Source organism: Podarcis melisellensis (genome assembly GCF_964234715.1).
Source record: "Podarcis melisellensis genome assembly, chromosome: 14".
NCBI lineage: Eukaryota > Metazoa > Chordata > Lepidosauria > Squamata > Lacertidae > Podarcis > Podarcis melisellensis.
This window is the reverse complement of record NC_138546.1, coordinates 27,414,889-27,440,626: the sequence shown is the minus strand read 5'-3', so window position 1 is coordinate 27,440,626 and position 25,738 is coordinate 27,414,889. Positions and strand designations below refer to the sequence as shown.

The following is a 25,738-nucleotide window of genomic DNA, read 5'->3' as shown; positions in this document are numbered from 1 at the left end:
GAGGGTGTGTGGCCTAGGGAGAGTTCTGAGGACCAATGAGAGAGGCCTGCGGGGCCTCATTTGCCCTTAAGTTTCCCAATTCCTGCCATATCCCGTTCCAGGGTACTTAACCAGTCTGCCTTTCACGCATAGCTGCCAACCATCCCTTATTTGGCGGGAAACTCCCTTATCCCAGTGCCGTGCCCTGCTGCTGTCCCTTATTGATGATGTCCCTTAAATTTCCTGGGTTTCAAAGGAAGCAGCTCCTCTCCCTCCCTCCTTGCTGGCCAGGGAGGAGGGAGGCTCCAACTGTGTTGCTTGGCTGTGTTGCTCACCCAATAAGGAGTCTAAGAATGACTAGGGGGTGGAGTTTGCATGCCTTGTGCCAATCAAATCGGCCGCGTTGCCTGGGGACTCGCTTTTGCTCAGCGCTTCCCAGCGGAGAGGTGACGGTGGTTTTCCTTGCTGCATCCCTTTTGCCGGGTTGATGCGCTGTGGGAACCACCGCTTGAGGCTTCGTTTGGCTGCTGGCTGGGCTTTCTGCCTTTGGCTCGGAGGGGCTCAGAAGCTGAACATACCTGTGCTGGGAAAATCCCTTATTTTAGCTGCTGATCCCTTATTTTCGAGGCTGCTGGTCCCTTATTTGCAAATCTGTAAGTTGACGGCTATGCTTTCACCTGTGTTGTCTTCTGGGAGAATTGAGCCAACTTCCTTGATCCAGCAAGCCATCCTATCGAGTGCTCCCAAGAACAACCCCCTAACTCCATGCTTCCCAGTACCTGTTGCCATTTCCCGCTTGGGGACTGATTTCTCTGGAGCAAATTGGTCATCGGTCTCCACCTTCTAGCCCTGGCCTGCGCAAGGAACCTTCTCCATTTTTGCTCCAGGCGGGTTGAGTAACCAGTAGTGGGATTTCCTTGCTTGTGTGGCTTCACAAAGAGGGCAACATGTACATTGACCCCCTAGAAAGGGCACGGCAGGACTTTAAAGGGTGATAAAGATTTGGTTTTGAAATGAAAGCTTTTTTGTGTGCCAGCGTATTTTGTGTTTTGAGTGAGCAGCAACTTGGGTTTCAGAGTCTTTGCAAATAAGATGCCTGTCTTCTAGGAAATAACCCTTGTCTTCTCTCTTACTTTTGCTTCTAGATCTTTCAGATTCCACCTTGTCGTACACTGAAACAGAGGCTACAAACTCGCCCAATGTCACCCTTGGAGAATTTTCAGGTTAGCAGATTTTTCAGTGCGTTGAAATCAAGGGACTCTTTGGGGCAACTTTGTCAGACTCAGTGTTAGAAACTGACTCTCTCTTGGGAAATATAATCCAGGAAGTTGAAATGCTCATTTGAATATGGGAAATGAAGGGGTGTTGGTTGTGTATATCAAAGGGACCTTTCCCAGGGCTTCGTAGCCTCAGAATTTTATCCAAGATATGTGGTAATGGTTTTGCTTGCCATGGAATAGAAAGAGAAAATTAAGGCATAGGTGTGGTACACACCCAAAAGTAGTGTAGGAGGCTCCATGAATTGCAGTTATGTGGGGGGGGGGTCAGGATCTCTTAATATGGGTTTTAACCCCATCACTAAACCTCTGGCCCCAGGGCTCCCTATGGGATGTTGTGGCACTTAAAATGGTTTAAAAGCAGTTTACTCTTGCAGTGTAGGCCAGTGTCCATGAACCTGTGGCCCTCTAGCTGTTGCCTGGCCACTTGCATTATTTCTGACCATTGGCCATCCTATAGAATTACAGAATTGTAGAGTTGGAAGGGATCCCAAGGTTCATCTAGTCTGACCCTCTGCAGTGCAGAAATCTCAATTAGATCATACATGGCAGATGGTCATCCAGCCTCTGCTTAAAAACCTCCAAGGAGGTCTTCCTCCTGCCACTGCCTTCCGAGAGAGTCTGTTCCACTGTTGAACGGTTCTTAGTATCAGAAAGTTTTCCCTGATGTTTAGAGAATCTCCTTTATTGTAACTTGAAGACCTTGGTTTGGGTCCTAGCCTTTGGAGCAGGAGAAAACAAGCTTGCTCCATTCTCCATATGACAGCCATTTAGATATTTGAAGACTGCTATCGTTATCTCCCTCAGTCTACTCATTTGCAGGCTAAACATGCCCAACTCCCTCAGTGGTTCCTCATAAGGCTTAGTTTCCAGACCCTTGATCATCTTGGTCACCCACCTAGGCACACGTTCCAGATTGTCCATATCCTTTTAAAATTTTAGTGCCCAGAACTGGACTCCGTACTCCAAGTGAAGTCTGACCAAGGCAGACCAGAGCCAGGACTATGACCTTCCTTGATCTGGACACTAGGCATCTGTTGATGCTAGCCAGAATAGCATCAGCTTTTTCCGCTGCTGCATCACACTGCTGGCTTATGTTAAGCTTGTGGTCCACTAAGACCCCTAGATCCTTTTCATAAGTATTATTGGCAATCCAGGTGTCCCCCACCTTATATTTGTGCAGCTGGTTCTAATCACACCTGGAAGGCCACAGAGTTGCTAATATGAGTATTTACTGGGGGTGGGGCAGTTAATCTAGAGTTGAGAATCCTTTATCTACCCAGTTTTGTTTCATAATCAGTACATGCCCTCTAAGTATCTCTGCAAATGGAGCTTTGTGTGTATGTTTCCATTTATCTGATTATCTGTTTCTTCAAAAAAACTGTCATAAATATTGGGAACTAATCTTGGCTCAAATTTTAAAGTGGAAATGATCTAGTTTTCCATGGAGCACGATGGAGTTCTGTGTTGCTGTAACAAAAAAAATGTCCCTGCCATGTGAATTGCTGTTATATTTTCCTAATTTGGTGTCAGTTGGAAGTTTCTCTCGCACCATATTGCTGGCTTGGGGGAAAAGAAGAAAGAGAACGTGCGATCGCTGGGACAGTCTGTCTGCTCCATCGGGCAACCGGTTGTTCCCTTTGCAAATGATCTCTCCTGTTTTGCAGGACTTGGTTTGCCCAAGGGAAACTTGGATAATCAAGTTCTCATACTCCTCCTGCTATTTGTTGTGGAACTCCAAGTTTCACGTTTTAATTAGTCCTGGCTACTGCTTTTGAAAATGTGCTTCATACATTGCCCACTCTTTCAATTTCCCATAGTTTTTTGAGCCAGCAGAAAGCCATAAACAAGTTTGCAAAGACCAGGAAGTATAGTATTTCTTTGTTGCCTTCCTAATGTGGTAGGTGGGAGTTTGCCTTCTTCCAGCCCGATGCCCTGCAGATGTTTTAGGCTACAACTCCTTGTATCACTCATGGCAGCTGCAGACCAAAGTATATGGAGAGCACCAAGCTGAGGGAGCTTGATTTAGAGACCTGTTTGGAAAGAAGCAAAGGGAAATAGGGTGGCCATGGCGGCAAGGTTGTAATCAGACCAGATTGACAATTGGTAGAAAAGTGGGATTTTTGGAAGATTCACATGATTTTCTTCTGAAGCTGTGATTTGTTTATTCAGAAATGCACACATCCTGCTTTCTCTCAAGGCAGGCAGAAAAAAGATGATAATCACATCCGAGTAGTTGACAAATGGCAGTCCTTGTGGCCAGGTTTTACTCACTGCTCACGGATCTTCTCCTGGCTGCTGTGGCTTGTTGTTGTCAAATACCCAACTGGTTTAATTTTGGTCTGGTTTGATTTAATGTTTGTGTTCTGCTTTTCCAACAACAAGTGTTGAACTTGCAACAACCACGGTGGCATTAAAACAGCAACAAGCAAGGCAATCACTATGATATTAAACACAGTAGCATGTAAGTAAAGCAAATGACAGCGTCAAATTGGTCAAAGCAATTAACACAATTCAATGAACCCCATAGCTGAGGTTGAAAATTTCGACTTCTCCTCCATCTTCCTTTTAAAACATGCAAGGAACCTTGACCAGGGACAGTAGTGACTTGAAGATGCTTTGCAGAGAGGGGCTTGATGGTGGCAAATGTCCTCTCCTCAAATGCTGCTGGTGTTGTTGTGGCTGTTTTTCAGCTGTGTCCCCCTCAAAACTGACATCTTGTTACTCGTGAAGCAGATTTGGCTAGACTTGAGACATCCAATTGCTGCTTTGTAACCTGTTAGATCAAGGGACGCGGGTGGCGCTGTGGGTTAAACAGAGCTCCCGTTGCTCGGTCCCTGCTCCTGCCAACCTAGCAGTTCGAAAGCACGTCGAAGTGCAAGTAGATAAATAGGTACTGCTCCGGCGGGAAGGTAAACGGCGTTTCTGTGCACTGCTCTGGTTTCGCCAGAAGCGGCATAGTCATGCTGGCCACATGACCCGGAAGCTGTACGCCGGCTCCCTCGGCCAGTAAAGCGAGATGAGCGCCGCAACCCCAGAGTCGGTCACGACTGGACCTAATGGTCCGGGCTCCCTTTACCTTTTTGGGGCCACCACCCCCTTGGTTCCCTGCTCTACCCTATAAAAAAGCTTTCAGAATAGTGGCTTGCACAATCCACTAAGGAAGATAACAACACAATAAAATGCAAAAGAGTAACAAATAATTGCACATTTATTCGAAATCCAATTAACTATTTAGTTTGCTTAACTAGGCCAGCAAAATTAATAACTTGATCCAGTGCTATCAGCTTTTCAAAGTCTGGTGGTCATTTGCACCTCCAGAGCCCCCCTGCCACCTCCTTGCCTCTTAGTGCCCTAGTAGGTAATCCCTGCCTCTGGGGGGGGGGTGCCACCCAATTTGGGAATCACTATGTTAGAGCAAAAGGTCTCAGCCATCCATGCTGTGGGGTGGAGCTGTCTTCCTGACACCAGTGTCACCTTTACTTACCTGGGCTAGGCAGGGTGGCAGTGAGTTAGGGGCTGTGTGGGTGCACCAGTTGGAGCACTGGATGAGTCCTGATACCACAGTACTGACCTCCTTGGCACCATCTAGGTCAGGAGCCGCATTGCCAGCGTCAGGAAAGTGCCCCACCCACCTTGCTGCTGGCAGAGTTTGAGGCCCATTCTGGACAAGGAGAAAACCTGAAGATGGAACAAGCTAAGGTTTCACTTGCGCTGTTCCCTCATGATTCAGCCGTATAGGATATGACAGTCATCTTTGAACACCCTAAAGGACTGTCATGTGGAGCAAGCTTGTTTTCTGCTGCTACAGAGGGATTCAAATGACCACAAAGGAGATTCTGAATAAACCTTGGAAGAACTTTCTGAGGGTAAGAGCTATTCAACAGTGGAACGGATTCCGTGAGAAAATGGTGGACGCTCCTTCATTGGAAGTTTTTAAGTAGAGGTTGAATAGTAATCTGCTAGGGATTCTTTAGCTGTGATTCCTGCACTGCAGGGGGTTGTACTAGATGACCCTTGTGTCCCTTCCTATTCTATGATTCTGTCAGGAAACAACCCAGGAAATCCAGGGTTTTCCTCTGCCCTCTTTGTCCTCTTGGTGCTAAATCTGAGAGCGGGGAGGAAGTGTTGGGAGAGCATGGACGAATTTGATTCTGACATGCAGGAATTTGAGATATTTCTCCAGCCCCACAACCCAGGAAGGAGAGCTGGCGTTTGGATCGGGGCTTGGCCTATATTGGCTTGTGACTCAGATGTGGAACTTCAGTAAATATAGCTTCTGACCACCGGGCCAAAGGCTCTCATATGAATTTTCAGCATGAAAACTTCAGCGCTTTCAGTTCTAAAATAATGTCTTGGAATGATCCATTTCCACATACAGCCCCCTCTTTAAATAAACCGCAGATGAAAACACACAATAGCTGTGAGCTTCCAGGGGGAAGGTGGCGGATTAGATTCTGTGGTATCTGAGCCCTGCGTTGTTGACGGGAGAAGAAAGCGGGTTTAAACTTTTCTTTGGGAACAAAATAACGATCACTTTGTGACCAAGATTGTAGTGTAACTGGATATTCCCATCTCCTACCGTGGAATTTCAAGTGGCGCAACTCTTCATAAGAGTGTAATGTGGGCTATTTATCTTTTCCCCAGTGGGGAGGATTACATATATATAGGATAAGAGACAAGCTGAAGTTAACCCTGAGCGTGCCATACTTAAGCAACGTCAGTGGAGTTCAGTCTCTGGCAGGAGTGGCTGGCCTGGTGTGGCCCCATGGATGCCCCTTTAAGAACTTGGGATACAAGCCCTTTGGGATCAGGCTAGTGGCCCATCTAGTCCAGCATCCTGTTCTCACAGTGGCTGACCAGAAGCCCGAAAAGGAAGCCCACAGGCAGAATCTGAGCCCAAGATCCCTCTCCCCACCTGTGGTTTCCAGCAACCGGTATTCATAAACATTGCTGCCTCTAACTGTGGAGGCAGAGCAATAGCCATTGTGGCTAGTAGCCCCAACAATAGCATGGCATCATGAAATCCAATGAATTTATTTATTTGGAGCGTCTCCACCCCCATCATTCTGCCCGGACACTGAGGTCTAGCGCCGAGGGCCTTCTGGTGGTTCCCTCACTGCGAGAAGCCAAGTTACAGGGAACCAGGCAGAGGGCCTTCTTGGTAGTGGCACCCTCCCTGTGGAATGCCCTCCCACCAGATGTCAAAGAGAAGAACAACTAGCAGACTTTTAGAAGACATCTGAAGGCAGCCCTGTTTAGGGAAGCTTTTAGACTACTGTATTTTAATACTATTTTGGAAGCCGCCCAGAGTGGCTGGGGAAACCCAGCCATATGGGTGGGGTATAAATAATAAATTATTGTTATTATTAGTTGTTGGTTGCATTTACAATTTCACCTTTTCTCCCAGGAGCTCACAGTGGTGCGCGTGATTCCTTCCCTCCCTCCTCATTTAATCCCCGCAACAACCCTACGAGGTAGGTTAGGTTGAGAGGCAGTGACCTTAGGGGTCACGCCCAGTGAGCTTCCTGGCATGGTGGGGATTTGAACCCCAATCTTCTGTGTCCTAGTCTTGACACGCCCAACTACTGGCTTTCAGGCAGGGCAGGCTGCTAGAAGGTCCTCCATCCAAGCACTGGTTTAAGTTCAGCAAGGTCATGCGTTCCCAAACCAGATTGAGGGAGAGGGGGACCTTTTTCAGCCTGAGAGGTGCATTCTCTTCTGGGCATGCTTCAGGCATGGAGAAATCACATGCCGGTGGGGGGGGGAGTGGCAAAGTGGGTGGGGCTATGGATGTAAATTTTCTCCTGTAGGACACATTCCAGCCTGGGAAAAGGCAGTTAAGGATGGTGTGATACAAGGCTAGGGAGGGTGTGTGGCCCCCAAAGAGTTCTGAGGGCCAGATGGAATGGCGTGGAGGGCCACATTCAGACCCCAGGCCCAAGGTTCCATTCCAAAGAACATGACCTATTATATAGATTTCTGGCCTATCCTCTATTGCAGCCTTTCTCAGCTTGTGGGTCCCCAGATGTTGTTGAACTACAACTCCCATCACCCCTAGCTAGCAAGGCCAGAGCTCAGGGATGATGGGAGTTGTAGTCCAACAACATCTGGGGACCCACAGGTTGAGAACCACTGCTCTATTGGTTCAGGCAGCCCACAGCAATAGCATGAATATGCAAATGATTGAAAAAGGAACTGTACGAAACCAGAGCGCAGCGCTGCAGCAGAATGACCATCAACCCAGCTTCTGGAAGCCACAGGAGGGGATAGGGCTCTTGCTCTTAGATGCTGCCTGCAGGTTCCCCACAGACATCTGGTTGGCTACTGGGAGATCAGGGTGCTGGACTGGTGTGATCCAGCAGGGCTGTTCTTGTGTTAATCCATTTGCAGCAGGCCCCCTCCTGTCGACCCCTTCCGAAAGCCTGGTCAGTTAAATAAATACAGTCGTACCTCTGCTTATGTATCCCTCTGGATACGTAAACTTTGGGTTGCGAACGTGGCAAACCCGGAAGTGCATACTTCTGGGTTTTGCCGGGCGCGCATGCGCAGAAGGGCACCTCTGGTTACAGACTTTTCAGGATACAGCCGGGCCTCCAGAATGGATCCTGTCCATAACCAGAGGTACCACTGTATGTCTTTAACTGGCGTTGAATAACAGCTGTGCCAACCACATATTATAAGAGGGAGAGAGCTTGTTTCATAGATGTTCCAGTGGATAGGATGCCTTTAAAGTACTTCTCTTTCCTCTTGGTTTTAATGTATGTCTGTGGGGTTTATTGTCCGTTGATGTTTGGCTGTAATGTAAGTCGCTTTGGGTGGCAAAGCAGAACTGACAAATTTAATAAATAAGTTAAATCAATCAATCAATCAATCAATCAATCACATAGAAGCCCCTGTCTCAAAAGGAGAAGTCCCCTAATGATGACATAATATGAAAGGGCCTTTATGAGAGGAGGAAGGAGGCCTCTTTGTTATAAGTGGTTGCATCTCTGCCCGATGCTTATTTAAAGGATGTAGATTTCCCTCCTTGGGCTTCCCCTTCATTTCATGTTATTTGGCCTCTCTGCGTACCCTGTTACAATCAGGCTAAAAAGTCTTCTTGACAAGGTAACGTGTCCGTTGCCAAAAAGTAGTACTTAGAAGCAAAAAAAAGGGGGGGCATGGTGGGGGAAGAGGGAAGAGTAAGCAAAGAAAGTAGCTGAGGATACTTCGTTCAGATGTTTTTATATTAAACATTTTTCCCTCTATGGACCTATTTTGCCGATGGGAAATAAAAGGGCATTTCTTTTCCAGTACGCTTCCAAAAAAAGTAAAAATTCTTTGCCCCTTGTGGGCGCTTTCCCCATATGGCCCGAACGATTCCATAAACCTTTTTGGATGAAAATCGCAGAGCGACAGCATGACTGAGCAATTTTGTTGCTTTAAAAAAAATAATAATAAAGGAGGGGGAGAATCTCCTTCCCCTCCCCTCCAAGAATACATTCCTTCCCTTTGTTTTCACAAAACTTTTAACCCTCTTTGGAGCTCCGGGCAAAAGTGACTTCTCAGGCCTCCAAAGTCTTTTCTCCCTGATGAGAAAAAAATTCAACCAAGGCAGTGGGGAAAAGTGTTAATTTCCAAGAGGGTTGCTGTTTTTATTCTTGCGGTTCAAAACAAAAACAAAAATCTGTTATTGTGGTGTAAGCTTTCCCAGAATCCTGAAAAGTGTGGAGCCAGAAGAACATAAGATGTTCCGCTGGACCAGACTAGTGGCCCATCTAGTCCAGTATCCTGTTCTCACAGTGGCCAACCAGATACCTGTAGGAAACCCGCAATCAGAACCCGAGCACTAGAGCCCTCTCCCCTCCTGCAGTTTCTAGCAACTGGTATTCGGAAGCATTGTTGCCTCGAATGTGGAGGCAGAGCGTAGCCATCATGGCAAGTAGCCAATAGTCCACCTCTCCTCCATGATCAGATGATGTCTGCACACTTCCTTCTCAAGCAAGAACAACAAAAGATTGTCTGGGCCACAGGTGGGCTTACCGGCGGCCTTCAAGATGTTGGTGGACAGCAGCTCCCATCAACCCTGAGCATTGGCCATGCTGTCTGGGATTAATAATAATAATAATAATAATAATAATAATAATAATAATAATAATTTATTTATACCCCGCCCATCTGGCTGAGTTTCCCCAGCCACTCAGGGTGGCTCCCAATCGAGTGTTAAAAACAATACAGCATTAAATATTAAAAACTTCCCTAAATAGGGCTGCCTTCAGATGTCTTTTAAGGATAAGATAGCTGCTTACTTCCTTCACATCTGAAGGGAGGGTGTTCCACAGGGCGGGTGCCACTACCGAGAAGGCCCTCTGTTTGGTTCCCCGTAAGCTCACTTCTCGCAATGAGGGAACAGCCAGAAGGCCCTCGGCGCTGGATCTCAGTGTTCGGCGCTGGATCTCAGTGCCCATCAACAATGAAGAGCTGGTCTAGAGCAAAAAGCTAAATGTGACTTGCCCTAGAATAGCCTTCTCTTGGCTGTGTGTCCTCCAGGCACCAGGTTGGGGAAGGCAGACCTAGGAGGTAGAGCCGCTACTGGACGCTCTCTTAGATGTTGTGCTCCAAGCTCCACTGATGAGGCAGGGGGCTTTGAAACATACCCTAAGAGCATTACAAGAGCTCTGATGGATCAGGCCCATCTGGAGGGCACCAGGTTTGGTGGCTGGGGGGGGCGTGCATTGGTTAATTGGACCAGCAGGGGAGGGGCTGCCACCACCCACAATAATGGAACATGCTTTTGCTTATGAAGTGGACCAATCTCCTATCCAAGAGGTGGTTTATAAAAGTGGTCAGTTGGGAAGATGAATTTGCCTGGAGCCACATTGGTTGGCTTTTTGGGGTGAGGGAGAATGATGGTGATGATGGCAGCAGTCTGTTTCTACACTGCTTTTTGTCTGAAGGCTCTCCAAGCAGAAAGGGCTGCGACTCATGGCTGGAGCATCTGTTTTGCATGCAGAAGGACCTCTGCCACCTTCAGATAGATCTGGGAATTACCCCTTGTCTGAAACTCAGCAGAGCTGATAACCAATGGGCCTGATTCAGCATAGTGCAGCTTCTGCTGACCCCATAATCCCAAAGCCAGTGAACTGCATCTTAAAACCTCAGCATAAGCCAATCAGCAGTCAAATCCATGCTAGCTGGCTTGATCACCGCATAGGAGGGCTAGGAGAGGCCCTTTGCAAGATAGTGTGTTTAAAAGGTGCTTTTATTAATCATGGATCCCACGTCCTTGAGGACTAGAAGCTTGAGCAGACTATGAGAAATACTAAAAAAAAACTTTAGTAGAATAAAAGGTGCCGTCCCAGGCCAACTCCCTACCCCATGATTTTAGGCAAGTAAAGGCTGGGGAACGATCCTTTCTGGCCAGCCTTCCAAGGGCCACATGCAAGCTCGTAGTGAGTGGAGCCAGAGGCGAAAGTGCTTGGAGCAGACAATAGAACAAGAGACTTTCAATCTCAGGGTTGTGGGTTCGAGTCCCATGTTGGGTGAAAGATTACTGCATCACAAGGGGTTGAACTTGATGACCTTTGAGGGTCCCTTCCAGTTCTACAATTGTATGTTTCTGTTATTCTACTTCTGTGATTGTACACACAGTCACACCTCTCTTCTCCATCCGGACAACCAAGAGGCAATATGGGACCTGAAGGACATACAGTGGTACCTCAGGTTAAGTACTTAATTTGTTCCAGAGGTCTGTTCTTAACCTGAAACTGTTCTTAACCTGAAGCACCACATTAGCTAATGAGGCCTCCTGCTGCTGCTGCGCCTCCAAAGCACAATTTCTGTTCTTATCTTGAAGCAAAGTTCTTAACCTGAAGCGCAATTTCTGGGTTAGCGGAGTGTGTAACCTGAAGCGTATGTAACCCGAGGTACCACTGTATATCCTGCTAGGACAAAACACTCAGGGTGAAAAGTGGGGTCACAGTGAGGGGGTGTCATGACGAAAGTTCCGAGGGCCAGATAGAAATGCCTGGAGGCCACATTCAGTTCCTGCATCTGAGGTCTCTCTACCCTTGTCCTGGGGTATATACGCGTTTGCTGGTCAAATTTTGTTTTCTTTTATCGTGCTTAGGAACCAGGTCAGTAATATAGGAGAAACTCTTGAGTTCTTCTGGAAACCTGTGGATAGAAGTTATTTAGAGTTACAGTAACTCCCCCCCCCCATTCCGCCCCATCCCTCTGCCGCTTTGATGAGGGGGAGGCGTTTATAAGCCTTCCCTCCAAACTCTGTGACCAAGGTTTTTCCACGGAAATAACTTATTAAACGCACGGCTCTCATTGAAGCGATTGAAGTCTGCCCGCTTGGTATTCATCAAAGGTGCCTCCTCTTCCTGGAGGTGCCAAATCCAAACTCAGCAATTTGCTTTTTTGGAGAAAGCTCGGGTCTCAGGAGGGGGGAGGGGGGCCCTGGTTGGAGAGTCAGAGATGGCGGAAGAATACCTTTTTAAAAAAGGCAGAAAATCAAAACCCTCCCAAAACAAACTGAAGGGAGAGAACTTCAGAGAAACACCCATAATTTCAAAGAATTTCTGGCGGTTGAATCCTGCTGCCCTGGAACACTGGGCATTTGTGTCGATTCAGCTCTTGAGAATACAGCGTTGGCGGTTCCTGGTTCGGCTGCCGACAGGTTTGAACTTTTCAGGAACCTGGCCTGAGACTGTTCCGATTCTTTTCTCATCCCCCCCTCCTCTGTAATCAGATGTAAAACCATAGAATTGGAAATCACAAGAGTTGGGAAAGGGTCCAAGGGTCATCTAGTCCAACCCCAGCAATGCAGGAACTGCAGCTAAGGAATCCCGAGTCCATTCCACTGTTGGAACAGCTCTTGCCATCAGAAAGCTCTTCCTAAGGTTGAGTAGGAATCTCCTATCTTTCCATTTGAATTCATTGTTTTGGGTCCTGCACTCTGGAGTAGCAGAAAACAAACTTGCTCCATACATCACGATACAGCCCTTCAGTGAGAGAGGGAACACAAAGAAGCTGAAATGTTTGCAATGAGATAATTTGCATTTCCAAGCTAGAAATGTGTTATGCAAATCTATAAAATGTACAGAGCAACCTGCTAATTGCATTTTGTGGATTTAGGGGGGGGTGTCAGATTAGTTGTGGTAAAAGGAAGGGAAGAATATACCCTTCAGCCAGACCCCAGGACACCAGCCCACCATCAACCCTGCTTTTCCATTGGCTGTGTTCACACACACTTTGTTATTTCAGTTTTTTAAATAAAGAATCAGAGAATGGCTAATCTGAAAAAAGGTATATACCTAAAGAGAGCATGAGAAGGAGGGAGGTCTGCTTTAACCTGTTCCAGATGAGGAAAAATTCCAGTTCTGAGGGTGGTGGTTTGATGGATAGAAATGTGTCAAACTGATGTTTAGCTTTTGTGTCAGGACAAAAGTACTTTGCATAGAAAGCCTCCCTCCCCGAAGCATTTTTGTGTGCCCATTGGTGATGCAAAGAAGATTTAAGTAGGACATACAGTACCATGACGTCTTACGCTTATTCCACCTGCGCAGTTGAAGGCTGCTTGAAATCCCACAACCACCCAGTCCATGGAGATGGCTTTGCTCTCTCACCTCTTGCTGGGTTTGGGATGCCCCTGCAAAATTTTGCATGGATGTGGGCAGCCCTGTGCGATTTTGCAAGAGCATCCTAGGGTTTCTGGAGCCGGTGTGCCAGTTCCGAAAGCCCCCAGATGTTTGCATGGGGTTTGGGTTACTAGGCCTTTGAGTATGTGTGTTTTTGTGTATATATAGAACCCTTGGAACCGAAACACACACACACCATGTAATATCTGATCGTACTGTGCCAAGATGCTGTACTGTGCATTGCGTTCCTGGATTTGATTCAGAGGAAGGAATGCAGCCATTGTGGAAGTTATGAAGGAAGCTGCCTTAGACCAAGTCAGACTATTGGTCCATCTAGGTCAGCCTTCCCCACAACTATGAGACTCTTAATCTCAGGCTTGTGGGTTTGAACCCCATGTTGGGCAAAAAGGTTACTGCGTTACAGGGTGGCTGGACTAGATGACGCTAAAATTCTACGATTCTTGTGCCCTCCAGATGTTTGGACTGCACCTCCCAATATCCCTTCCCATTGGCCATGCTGGCTGGTGCTGATGGGATTTGGAGGAATGCGACGCATTGGCCACCTCAATCGAGCTCAAGGGGGCTGTTTGCCTTCCGCGACTTTCGCCATGCCTCTTGTTGTCTTGGCTGGGGTTGCCACTTGGGTGCTGTTACAAGCAAGCACTTTGAAGTCCGTGGCATTTTGGCACACCCTGATATTAGAAGTGGCAGTGTGTGCCAAGCCAGGCCCAAGATCTGGAGGCAGACGGTTCATGCCTAATTTGCATCAAGGAGAAGACAGTTGGGGATGGTGTTGGCACAGTGGCTGGCTGTAGTCTTTCCCGTGGCTCTTTGTTTTTAGCTGGTTTGGCAACCAATGGAACCCAGCCTCTGAAGCCCCAGAGGCTGGGCTTGTGTTCAGATCTTGAGCCTTATTCAGCCAAGAACCCTTTGTCCACCTGTCCTGGATCCACACTCCCCTTGGCAACTCTTGAGCGGTGGCAGCCTATCTTATTTACCCATAACTTACCCAGATACGTAGAATGTAGACTTGCATTTTCATTGCTCTTCAAAGTTGCTTTTAATTATATCTATATCTATATCTATATCTATCTATCTATCTATCTATCTATCTATCTATCTATCTATCTATCTTCTTACAAAATTCTACACACATAAATGTTTTAAATTGTTTCTTTTAACTGCCTTTGCTGATAATATTATTGCTTTATTCTTTTTGTAAACCACTGTCATGTTTCTTTTCTTTAAACAATCAAATGGTGTATAAATTTTATGAAAAATAAATCAAAACCTTAAACATGGCACACAGGCACTTGCCCCCTGGCATCCTGTCAAGTGGTCTGAGGGCACATACATTGGGTTGCGTTGCACACTTGCCTCCCTGGCACACAGTTGAATGCAGCCTTCACCAACCTTGTAGTCCCTGGATGTTATGGACCTCAACTTTATTGACTCTCCAAGAGGAGAAAGCCATAAGTGTGAGCCAGGCCACTGCTTGCACCCTTCTAACACATCTCACTTGAAAGCAAAGTTTTTGTTGCTGGGGGCAGTTTTGATTCAACTGATGAAAGGGATGTGCAAGGGAGTGACTCCCTCCATTGGCAAGCTTACCTTGGTGCACACCTGGGGCTCTTAAGTTAGGAGTAGAAATCTACATCTTTATGTAGGAAATGGCAGAAGCTGCAGATGAGCAAAAGGGAGGGTTGTGCCCAGAAAAGCATGGGTGGAAACTCCTGGTGTCAGAACATAAGAAGCTGCCCTCTGCTTGGGTCCCATCTGCACTTTACATCATACCACTTGAAACAGTCATGGCTTCCCCCAAGGAATCCTGGGAACTGTAATTGGTTAGGGGTGCGGAGAGCTGTTAGGAGAGCCCCTCACCAAGCCACAATTCCCAGAGTGGTTTAGCGATCAATCCTCCTTCTGGGAATTTTAGCTCTGGGAGAGGACTAAGTCTCCTAACAAACCCTTAGCAAACTACAGCTCCTGGGATTCTTTGGTGGAAGTCACCATGGTTTAATGTGGTATAATACTGCTTTAAGTGTCTAGTGTGGACAGAGGCACCAGTCAGACCATGGATGCCTGTAGTTGCTGTTGTCAGTTTTGACCAGCAGCAACTCTCCAGGGTTTTCAGTCCTTAGTCTTTCCCAGCCCTATCTGGAGATGCTGTGTGGGGTGGAATCTGGGACCTTTTGCATGCAAGGCTGATGCCCCACCACTGAGCTATGGACCTTCACCCTGTTGGTTAGAGTTTCATGCCCAGGAGAAGTCTGAAGATGCTTTCCACTGAGATTCTCTGATAGCTGGTGGAAGAAGTTCAACTCTCTCCATAGCAAAAAAAAGGTTAAGACCAACCGCTTCCTACAGGCTTTGCTTTCAAACTTGGACAGGCTGAGGAAGTGCATTCTGAAATCTGAAAAGTGTTTTATGAATCCGCTGGGAATGCAAAGCGGGGGGGGGGGGATAGCAGTCACTAGCCCCCTTTTCAATAGAAGAGGGCTCTGTATTCTGCTGACTGCCAAACATTTATGGGATTGGCCCAGCGCCGGCCAATTGGCCAGCTCCGGCAGGCTGTGTCCTTCCGCTTTCTTGCTTTTGGAAGTAATTTGTGTTTTCAAAATAATAAATAAAGTGAACCTTGTTTTACAGTTGGGAAATGCTGTTGGCTGTAGCTTGCCTTTCCGCCTCAGAGCAGGGTGTGTTTTCCCCTTTTGGTTCGCTTTTTTATTTAGCAAACGCCATTGTTGTGGAAAATGTTGGTGGTAATGGGCTCACTGTTTTCCAGGAATGGTTTCTAAGACTCGGATCTTCCTTATCCCCGGGTGACAGCACATGCAATTTCTGGATCCCCATGCCACCATGCCCATGACCTGGTTGGACAAGAGCTGCCCTTAGAGCTAGGAACCTAGAGAGCTGCCTTATATTGAGGCAGGCCATTGGTCCATCCAGCTGAATAAAGTCCATGCTGTCTGGAAGCAGACTTTCAGATGAAATGGATCCCAGCATACCAGAAGATGCTTGGTACTGACCTGAGGACTTCTTCATACAAAGCACCTAGCACAATATTGTCTACAGTAGAGGTAGCCAACATTGTGCCCTCCAGATATTGCTGGACTACAACTCCCACCAGCCTTAGCCAGCATGGTCAGGGATGATGGGAGTTGTAGTCCAATAAGAACTGGGGGGCACCCCATTAGCTGACCGGCATTGACTTTGGTGGGTTCAGGCAAGTAGTACTCCCAGCCCTGCCTGGAGGTTCCAAAAGGCTTCTGCATGCAAAGGTATGGATGGCCCTTCCCTCAGAGTTGGATGGATGTCATTCTCAACAAAGGTCTCTTAGATAAGGCATGAGGAATGTTTGCCTACCTTATGCTTCTCTCCAGACTTTGATGTCTTGGTTTCGTCCCTTCTTGCTCTTCTCCACTGGTGTCCCCTCGCCCCTTGTTTCCTGTTTGTGGACCACTGGTAGCCCACAGACAACAGTGAAAGCACTGTTAAGCTCCACTGTTGTTATGGGTATTGCGACACAAATGGCACTTGTCTGTAAACAGTCGCAACATTTTCCTTGGAAACACTGATTAAGCATTCCCTGTTAAGACACCCTCAATTTTATGTCCCAGATAGGCTGTATAGAATGTTACCAGACGTCCCTGTTTCCCGGGGACAGTCCCCAGATTTACAAATCAGTCCCCTGACAAAATCCTATCATTCCTATTAAAATTGAAAAGTGTCCCCGGATTCATTGAAAAAAATCTGGTAACCGTAGTATAGAATTGCGAAAATGAAAAGGAGAAATTGAAAAACACTCAGCTTTCTCCTGATTACAGTACTTGGGGTCTCGTCATCCTATTTGTACCTCAACTGACTGTGTTGCTCAGTCCACTTAGGGTCATGTGTCCTTTGCCAGTGAGTGCAGGGGTTAAGTGAAAGGAAACTGTGGATCAGGCTGGGAAGTGAACATCCAGCAAAGTTGGAAGTTTCAGAAAGGACTTCTTCCTGCAGCACATAGTTATAAACTACGGCATTCACTCCCAAAGGAGGCAGTGAGAGGGCCAGCAACTTGGATGACTTTCAAAGAGGATTAGACAAATTCATTGAGGAGAAGGTTATCTGTGGCTACTAGCCATGAAGACTATGCTGTGCTGCCCGTGCTTAAAACCAGGAATGCTTCTGAATACCAGCTGCTGGGAAGAGCAGGAGGGGAGACTGTTCTTGTGCTCCGGTGCTGCTTGTAGGTTTGCCATAATGGGCATCTGGAAGGCCACTACAAGAACAGGATGATGGACTAGATCCAGCAGGCACACCTCCTGTTCTTCAGCCTTGTGAGGAGTGCTGAGTAGTGGGAGTTATGGGTAGAGCGGAACCTGACAGTCCTACTGCCTTGGGGAGCCTCCAACTAGAGCTACGAAGAAATCGTCAAACTTTTGCTTGTGAGGTTTTAATGCAGGGGTTGGCAACCTGCAGCCCATTGGCCCACTGGGGTCGTTTAAACGGCCCATGAGCTGCCCCCGAGCTGAGCCGCCCACTTGGCGAGTCCCTGTGCGCTGCGCTAAAGTGGTGCAGCACGGAGCAGGGACTCTCTTCCACAGCGCCGGACATTGCGTCTGCACAGACACATTCTGCCCACAAAGTGATCTCTGCAGGAGTGAACCGGCCCAGGCGAGGTAAACCTTGCTGACCCCTGTTTTAATGTGACCTTTGCACATGTAGGAACAAGAAGCATGTTCTTTTCAGTAATTAGAAAACTCAGAAAAGGACAGCAGAGGTGCTTTTCTGGAATTCTGCAACAAGTGCATTTGCATGGGTCTTGGAAGTGCAGAATCCTTCGCATCGATGTCTTCCAGCTGTTCGGATTTATTTTCCAAAACTCCCATTCTAAGTGTGTCCCCCCTCCCATGTCTCTCTCAGCCTTCTCCCTGTCACCAAAGGCCAACCTCAACAGAGGTATGCAAAAGTACTTGGCTTGTTTATTGGTAGAAACATTTCATGCAATTCCTCTGGATACGTTCCCCTCCCCCCTTTTATATATATATATATATAAAAGTTTTCAGATTATTGCAGCCACACATACTTGAGAATGCCCTTAGTGTTTTCCATTTCAGCGCCACCGATATGAATCTGGTGATCTGAAATTGGATTCAGCTGTGTTTGGAACAGCCAAGGCTCCTTCTTGAATGCGAAGCAATCTGGGCAGAGGTGCCTGGCGTTCGACTGAGAGAGCTTGAGAGAGCTGCTCCTTCTTGCTTCCAAGACGTAGGGCTTCTATGTTCTTAGGAGTTGTTCCTTGTGAAGGCTATCTTGAGTTGTGGGTTCACAAACTGGCCTTTCGCAAATCACTGTTATGCAGGCGACAAATCTGGTGCTCGCCAGGCAGTTTTGGACTACAACTCCCATCACCCCTGGCCATTGGCTGTGCTGGTTGGGGCTGATGGGAATTGTAGTTCAGCAACATCAGGAAAGGTGCCAGGTTGGTGAAATCTGGGTTAGCCACTCACATCTCTTCTCAGGGAAGTTGAGATTATCCCAAAGGAGGTGGCTTGGGCGGCAGATACTGAAAGATTTATGAGTGTCTAAGAAAACATAGGGATCCATTTTGAAATTATCCAGCATTATTTTGGTTAGCTGGCCAGTCTCTGGACTGAAACCCTTTCCAAACTCTTTGCTTCTTTGCTCCCCCACCCCATGATAGAGCCCCAGGATGTGGTCTGAAGGCTTGTGAAGCCACCACCTTGGTGAAGCTAAACAGGTCTGGGCCTGGTCAGTGGCTGGATGGGCAACCCCATGGACTCCCCCTCCCCCTGGGGTTTCTTGACATTAGATAGGTGGGTGATAAATGTACAAAATAAAATAATGTTATTGGCCAGGATGTTCTGACTTCCTGGTGACTCCTGTCATCGAGTTGTTGGTTATTTTCCCCCTATCCCAACCAGATGCCACAACTGGGAGCCATTAGCTCTAAGAAATGTGACTCAGACTGTTACGTGCCCTCTGCCGTTCTTCCTGGTTCTTGTTGTTAATGGATTGGTGCAAAGTCATAAGTACAGTGGTACCTCGGGTTAAGAACTTAATTCGTTCCCGAGGTCCGTTCTTAACCTGAAACTGTTCTTAACCTGAGGCACCACTTTAGCTAATGGGGCCTCCTGCTGTCGCCGCCGCACTATTTCTGTTCTCATCCTGAAGCAAAGTTCTTAACCTGAGGTACTATTTCTGGGTTAGCGGAGTCTGTAACCTGAAACGTCTGTAACCTGAGGTACCAGTGTCCATGAGAAGAGCCTGCTGGACCAGGCCGAGTGGCCCTTCTAGTCCAGCATCCTGTTCTTACAGCGGCCAACCAGATGTCTGTGTGAAACTCTCAAGCAGGACCTGAGCTTTCTCCTCCTGGCGTTTCCAGCAACTGGGATTCAGAAGCAATGCTGCCTCTGACTGTGAAGGCAAAGCATAGCCATATTGTTATTGGCAGCCATTGATAAGTCTTGTCCTCCATGAATTTGCCTACTCCTTTTTTAAAGCCACCCAAGCTGGTGGCCATCCTTGCCTCTTGTGGGAGAGAGTTCCATAGTTTAACGATCTTTTTCCTGCCCTGGATTGTCCAACATTTAGCTTCATTGGATTCTCATGAGCTGTAATGTTGTGTAATGTAATGAAACGCTAGGAGAGAGGGACAAAAAATTTCTCGGCCCACTTTCGCCATACCAGGTATAATTTTGTAAACTTGTGTTGTGTTGCGTCTTCCTCACGTTTTTCTCTAAAGTAAAAAAGACCCGAATACTGCAATCTTTCTTCATAGGACAGTCTCTCAATCCTCTTGATCAATTCGGTTGTCCTTTTCTCTCGGGTATAGGAGGCAGCTGGTATTGTCAAGACCAGGGACCAGCAAACTTTTTCAGCAGGGGACCTTGTGGGGGGCCGGACTATATATTTTTTTTTGGGGGGGGATAAACTATGCTCCACAAATAACCCAGAGATGCATTTTAAATAAAAGCACACATTCTACTCATGTAAAAACACCAGGCAGTACCCACAAATAACCCAGAGATGCATTTTAAATAAAAGGGCACATTCTACACATGTGAAAACACACTGGACCATCTGCAGGCCGGATTTAGAAGGCGATTGGGCCAGATCCGGCCCCCGGGCCTTAGTTTGCCTACCCATGGGCAAGACCTTCTGTTCCTCCAGTGGCAGCCATTTTGTGTTCTGGGGCTCTGGAGGGAGGGAGCTGAGTCCTATAGCTGTGTTGCTGCTCATGTTCTTAAATATGCTGACGCTGAGCCCTCTCTTCTTCTCAAGTGAGGATAATTGTGCGAAGACCGCCAGAAAAGAGTTTGCAGATTGGGATATTTCTTTTCACAGGGCCGGAGTGGCAAATTCTGCGTCGTTCTAGCCCACTCAACTTTTGTCTAAGTCCGCCCACAATTATTTACAGCCCTGATCTCTCTTCTTCCCCCACCCTCCCGCCAACCCTGCAAACCCCCGTCAGCCCTGCGTTCTTTCCATCCCCCCCTCCACTTATTTAGGCATGCTGCGAAGAATGCACAATTAAAAACAGCTGGTTATGAAAATGAGTTTTCCCCTCGAAGGCAGGAGCAAAACTCTGCGCGCAGAGAGGGGCCTGGCGGAGTTGGAATTGGCATTTGTTTCTGCTGTTGCATGTTCCTCGCTTGTTCCTTAATGCTGCCCGGCGGCCTTTTTCGGCGCTCCTAGCCTCCTCGGCTCTCTGCTCCTGGGTCTGTTGCTTTTGAAATGCTCACTGTTTTCATGCGCTCTCCACCCCTCCCTCCCCTCTGTGAGCGCCTTTCCCCCATTCACATTAATGTAAACACATGTTGCCTGGGGCGTAACGTGAATTCCCAAAGCGGTATTTGCGCGCGCTGGAATCTTTTGTGGATTTCAGCACCGCATTTGCATATACGAGCAGCCATCCTGGCTTCATAAAAGGAAAAAAAAGGAGAAAACGAGGCAGCGTTTCAGCAACCTTGCAGCAGTTGTAAATTGATTGGTAGGGAGGAGCTGGCTATGAATCCATCAGCGGGAGATTCCAGCTATCTAGAAATCGATGGTGATGTAATACTTGGAGGAGGATGTGTGCGTTTCTATATTTCATTATCTCTAATCGAGGTTCGTTCATTCAGAAGAGGATTACCTGTCTCATGTTTTTGGCTGTGCGTTTGATAACGTGAACTCTCTGTGGGTCTTTCCATTTCCCTGTTGCACATCATAAACATTGGGCGTATATTGGTGGGGCTGGAGTATAGCCAGCCCCGCAGCATCTCTGTGTCCGAAGATTTGGTTCATATTTTTAACGGGAAATCTGGAAGGTCCAGGGTGCGTTATTTGTATGTTGGTATGCTGAGTTTGTGTTTGTACACTCTCTCCCCACCCCCACCCCAAGTCTGGCACCTCCATCAACAACCCTAATTTCCATGGCTGGAAGAATATTTGAAATATTTAGAAGTGGCACCAAATTTTGAGGAGCAAGTCCCTGTGGAGTGATGGGATGCTAAAATTCCTCAGCGTCATTTTGGGAGACGGCGCTCCTGGATGACAAGTTGCTTTATGCAGAAATGTTTGTTTCCTTGGTTGATTTGTGTCCTGTCTTCCGGTAGTGGAAACTTGGAATTGTAAGAGATGGAGGGGGACCCCCAAAGGTCATCTAGTCCAACCCCCTGCAATACAGGAATCACAGCTGAAGAATCCCTGACAAATGGCCGTCCAGCCTCTGTTTAAAAACCTCCAATGAAGGAGAGCCCAGCTACCTTGTGAGGTAGTTCGTTTCGCTGTCATCGCTCTTGCTCCTCTTTTAAATACTAAAAACTTGCTTTGGGACCCACCCACCCCTATTTCACCAGTTTTGATACTGAAAACTGCTTTGTTCAGAATATGGCCTGATGAAGGGTTCTGGAGATCTCAAAAGCATGCTCACTTACTTTGTGACATTTTGGTTGGTTCTGCACGTGAAGGGCACCCTGTTAATGAACACTGTCCTGAGACAAAGCCTGATGGAGGAAGCAGAACAGCTGCCTAAAAGTTGGGGTGCAGATGATTGTTTTGAGAGTTGCTTAGTTTCCGCCCTGGCGGAAATCAGATTTCTTCCTTTTGCAATGATGTCATCAGCTGGAATGCCAGTGTAGCTGATGGGCCCTCCTTGCAAGTGAATGATGTGATGTGGAGGCTTTCAAGTTTTGCTCATTTTTGGGGGAAGAGTACTGCAGGTGGAAGTCAAGAAAGTTAGGCAAATGATCAAGCAGAGGCTGGGCACGTATTTCCTTTTCTTTGATGGGGTTCTTACTTCAGGGCTAGCTATTTCCTTGGCGGCACCACTTTGCGAGATGCTCTGTATTCCCTGATAAAAGCTGAGGGTTGTATTACGGCCTCCTGAAGCTCTCTGGTTAAGGCTTAATGGGGTTTCCCAGTGGAATTCATCCTATAAACATCTACTGTCAGTAAAATGGTTGTTATGCTATGTACGGAATTCACTCCTGGATGTTGTGGTGATGGTAGCAAATAGGAATAGCTTTAAAGGAGGATTAAACAAAATTTTATCATCGGTGGCTCTACCTCCACTGTCAGGACAGATGGGCCCAGCAGATCGGAAGCCGTGACCCCAAAGAGGAGAGCCCATTCCTTGCCCAGTCAGACTCTGCTAGGCCCAGTAACCGGCAGGCCTGGAGGTTCTGGAAAGTACAGTGGGGGCTTCCCATTGGGGCACCTAGTTGGCAACTGTGAGAACAGGATGCTGGACTATGAAGGGGTTCTTGGCCTGATCCAGCACTCAGGCTTTTTTCACATTCTCTTGCCCCACATTGGGCCCTGCTAGAAGCTTGGAACCTGCAGCCACATATGTTTCTTAGTTTCTAAGGAAATCGTGAAACGGGGCTATTTTTTTGCCTTTACCCAGCATCCAGACCGTTGGCCCTCCTCTCTGTCCATCTTCTTTTCTTTGCAGAATTCTGGTCAAATTGCAGCATCCCAGGCTGCTCCCCTCCTGTGGAAAGAAGCAGGAGATTGAATAGGTTGAGAATTCTATAAAGCGTGCAAGAATGGATGAATGCACTTCTCTGATATAGTCTCCGGGGCCAGAGAAACAGGAACCCACAAGCTGGTTTTGATGTTTCTTGATTCCAAGGAGCAGCTGTTCTTAGCACTCTGGTGCCTTCCAGATGTTCTGGACCACAGCTTCCACCAGACCCAGCTGTTGTTGTGATAGGAGGTGTCATCCAAAACACATAGAGGGCAACAGGTTGGCGAAGTCTGTCTTGGAGGCTCCTATAGGGCTCATTGTGAATATAGATTGTTAGGTTTCAAGCCCAGAAAGGAAGATTCCTTAGCAATTCTTTTATTTTCTGTCCTTGAAAAGGAGATATTCCGGGGGAAGGAAGCCTGAAATGACCGATGGTAACTCCAGAATGATTAGCGGTTGCATTTTTGAGACATAACAGGTTTCTCTTTAAATGACTTGTTGTGTAAATGTTTAAAGTACTTCCTGAAATTTATACAAACGTACTTGGTAGGCCTTTAGTCATGGTCGGAGCTGTTAGCTCAGCTATCTTTTCAGGACAGGCTGAGTAGTTTTGGGAACAACCCAAACACAGATCTTTCCAGAGGCTAATTTTGGACCCAATAGACTACACATTCTCTGAGAACCTTTCTTGTCCGTATTGGGACAAAACAACCTTGGAGAGGCCTGCCTCAAGGCCATAAGGACTCCAGGGGTCTGGTGCTCTTGATTAGCTTGTGCTAACATTTGGCAGGGAACTCTTGTGCTCGCATATTCACTGTGCATCGTGGAGGCAGGTCCACTGGGGCAAATGGGGGCTCTGCCCCACTGACCTCAGCCAGCCACTCACTTACTGACCAGGGGGTGGCCCTGTCTGCCAGTTTCCTCCCAAGGCTTGGGCAATGTATTGGTACATCATCCAGGTTTGAGGGCCAGATCGCGATGGTATTTTGACCCAGCAGTATATTGCGAGTGGGACTTGCCAGCTGTTGCCTTAGCTTCTCCGACCGAGTGGGCGAGCTGCCTCCTTCATCCCTGCGCCAGGCGTTGGCAGCAGTGACTTCACCCTGGTGCTTTTCAAGGCCAGCGGAAGTGTTCTTTCCTTTTCAACATGCTGATGTATCGCAATGATTAGCTGGTGATGCTTCACAACATTGAAAACCTAATATCGCTCAGCCCTGTTCCTCCCTCTTCATTCCAGGTGTCGCACTTGTAGATTTTAACAGTGAGGACAAAACTGGACTTAGTTGCTCTGGTGCTACCTATTCTCAGGCTCCCTGTCTTCTGCCCCACCAGCCCAGCCCAGTGCCATTGCTTACTGGAGTTCACAGGGAATAAACTCCATTGGTTCCCCTTCACCCTTCCATAGCTGTGCTGCCTTTGACCCGGCAGTGGTGGGGTTTGGGGTGTCCGTACGTTTTAAGTTACCTTCTGTGTAAGCGTTGCAGCTGCTGAACTGGACTCTGGGCACCATGAAAGCATCTCCCAGGGGACGGGAAGGGCCACATCTCTTCATAGGGAACTTTGGGGGGGGCCACATGTCATTGGTGAAAGTGGGTTTATCCATGGATGTGCCCCCTACCCTTTGCATAATAGGCTGGATTGCAAAGGCCAGTGGTTTCTGCACAAGCCACAAACACACCTCTCCAACCTCCATCCAGGAAAATGAGAGGCATTTTCACTTTCCAAGGACGCATTTCGGCCAGGCCAAAGTGCTCAAGGAACGTGTGCTTGCAAGCCCCTTCATTATATTTGACGCTAACACAGCTCTCGCCCCCTCTGGAAGTTTCCTTGCGCAGGAATTGATTTCAGGCAATTTCCAGTGCCCCTCTCCTTCCCCACCAGCCCTAGGTGGCCACAACCCCCCTGCACTTTGCCACAGGACCGTGAAGTGACGAAGTGACAGACCGGACTCCTTTTTTCCATTACCGGGAGCCCTCGCTTGCGTCAAAGGGGAAAAAAGACTCTGCACCTCCAAACACGTCGGCAACGAGTGCAGTTTCCATCTGGAAAGCCCTGGGGACTTCACAGTAATTTGCCCGGTCACTTCATTCCCCTGAAATGTCAGCAGTTCTGAGCAGGGGCACCAAGGACTGTTCTTTTCTTGCAAGTGGAGCAGAGTCATAAAGCTTAAAAAATGAGCCCTTTTATTTTATTTTAAAAGCTGAGATTGAAGAAAGGGGTTGCAGGGAGAGAGGAAACGTGTTTATTTGCCCTGCAGAATATGACATTTTTATCGCTGTGAGATGATGGTGCATGAGGAATGTCAGTGGCGACTCAGAAGGCATTTCAAACGCATGGGCTCTGTAGAGGGAAGGCTGCATTTAAGTCCTGCACTCCCATAATGTTTTCTCCTGCTAAATCATTCCAATGTTCTTGCATTCCTTGCATTTCTCAGGGCACTGCTAGTTGTTGTTATTTTTAATATATTGTGGTAACCTCATGCCCCCTGCCGCATCTGAATGGTTTTCTTTGGAAGCTACCCGGTTTTGGAAACCGTTTTGGGACATTCAGAGGTTCTCTAGTCTGAGTTGGAGGAAGAGGCTGTGCAGTGTGCGTGTGTGTGTTTTCCTTTGCAAACAGCCAGTTACATTTTCCAGTCCTGTTGAAATTGCTCTGCAAACAGAGGACCCAATTCCTGCCCTCTCAGATGGTGGTATAAATGAACATAAGAGGCTGGTTGCTGAATCAGGCCAAAGACTCATCTAGTCTGGCATCCTGTTCCCACAGTGGCCTACCAGATGCCTCTGGCAAGCTCACAAAGAAATAGATTGAGTGACTTGAGAAACGTTGGACCTAAATTGGGACTCACACTGTTTATCAACCAGGCAGAAAATGATAGCTGGCCAGTACCCTGA

At 47.5% G+C, this 25,738-nt stretch overlaps 1 protein-coding gene and 1 long non-coding RNA gene across 2 annotated transcripts in view; one reads left to right on the top strand and one right to left on the bottom strand.

Annotated features, from left to right (window-relative positions):
• SMAD6 (SMAD family member 6) overlaps nucleotides 1–25,738 on the top strand; it is a 56,013-nt gene that overhangs the window by 15,742 nt on the left and 14,533 nt on the right. Inside the window, exon 3 of the mRNA XM_081888629.1 lies at nucleotides 1,125–1,202. Coding sequence (XP_081744755.1) covers nucleotides 1,125–1,202 — 78 coding nt within the window. The remainder of the gene's footprint in view (nucleotides 1–1,124; nucleotides 1,203–25,738) is intronic.
• LOC309356951 lies at nucleotides 11,023–16,644 on the bottom strand. The gene is made up of 3 exons (XR_014162955.1): nucleotides 16,250–16,644; nucleotides 11,566–11,735; nucleotides 11,023–11,414 (listed from the first exon to the last, which is right to left on the bottom strand). It is a non-coding gene; the product is annotated as an uncharacterized lncRNA (long non-coding RNA).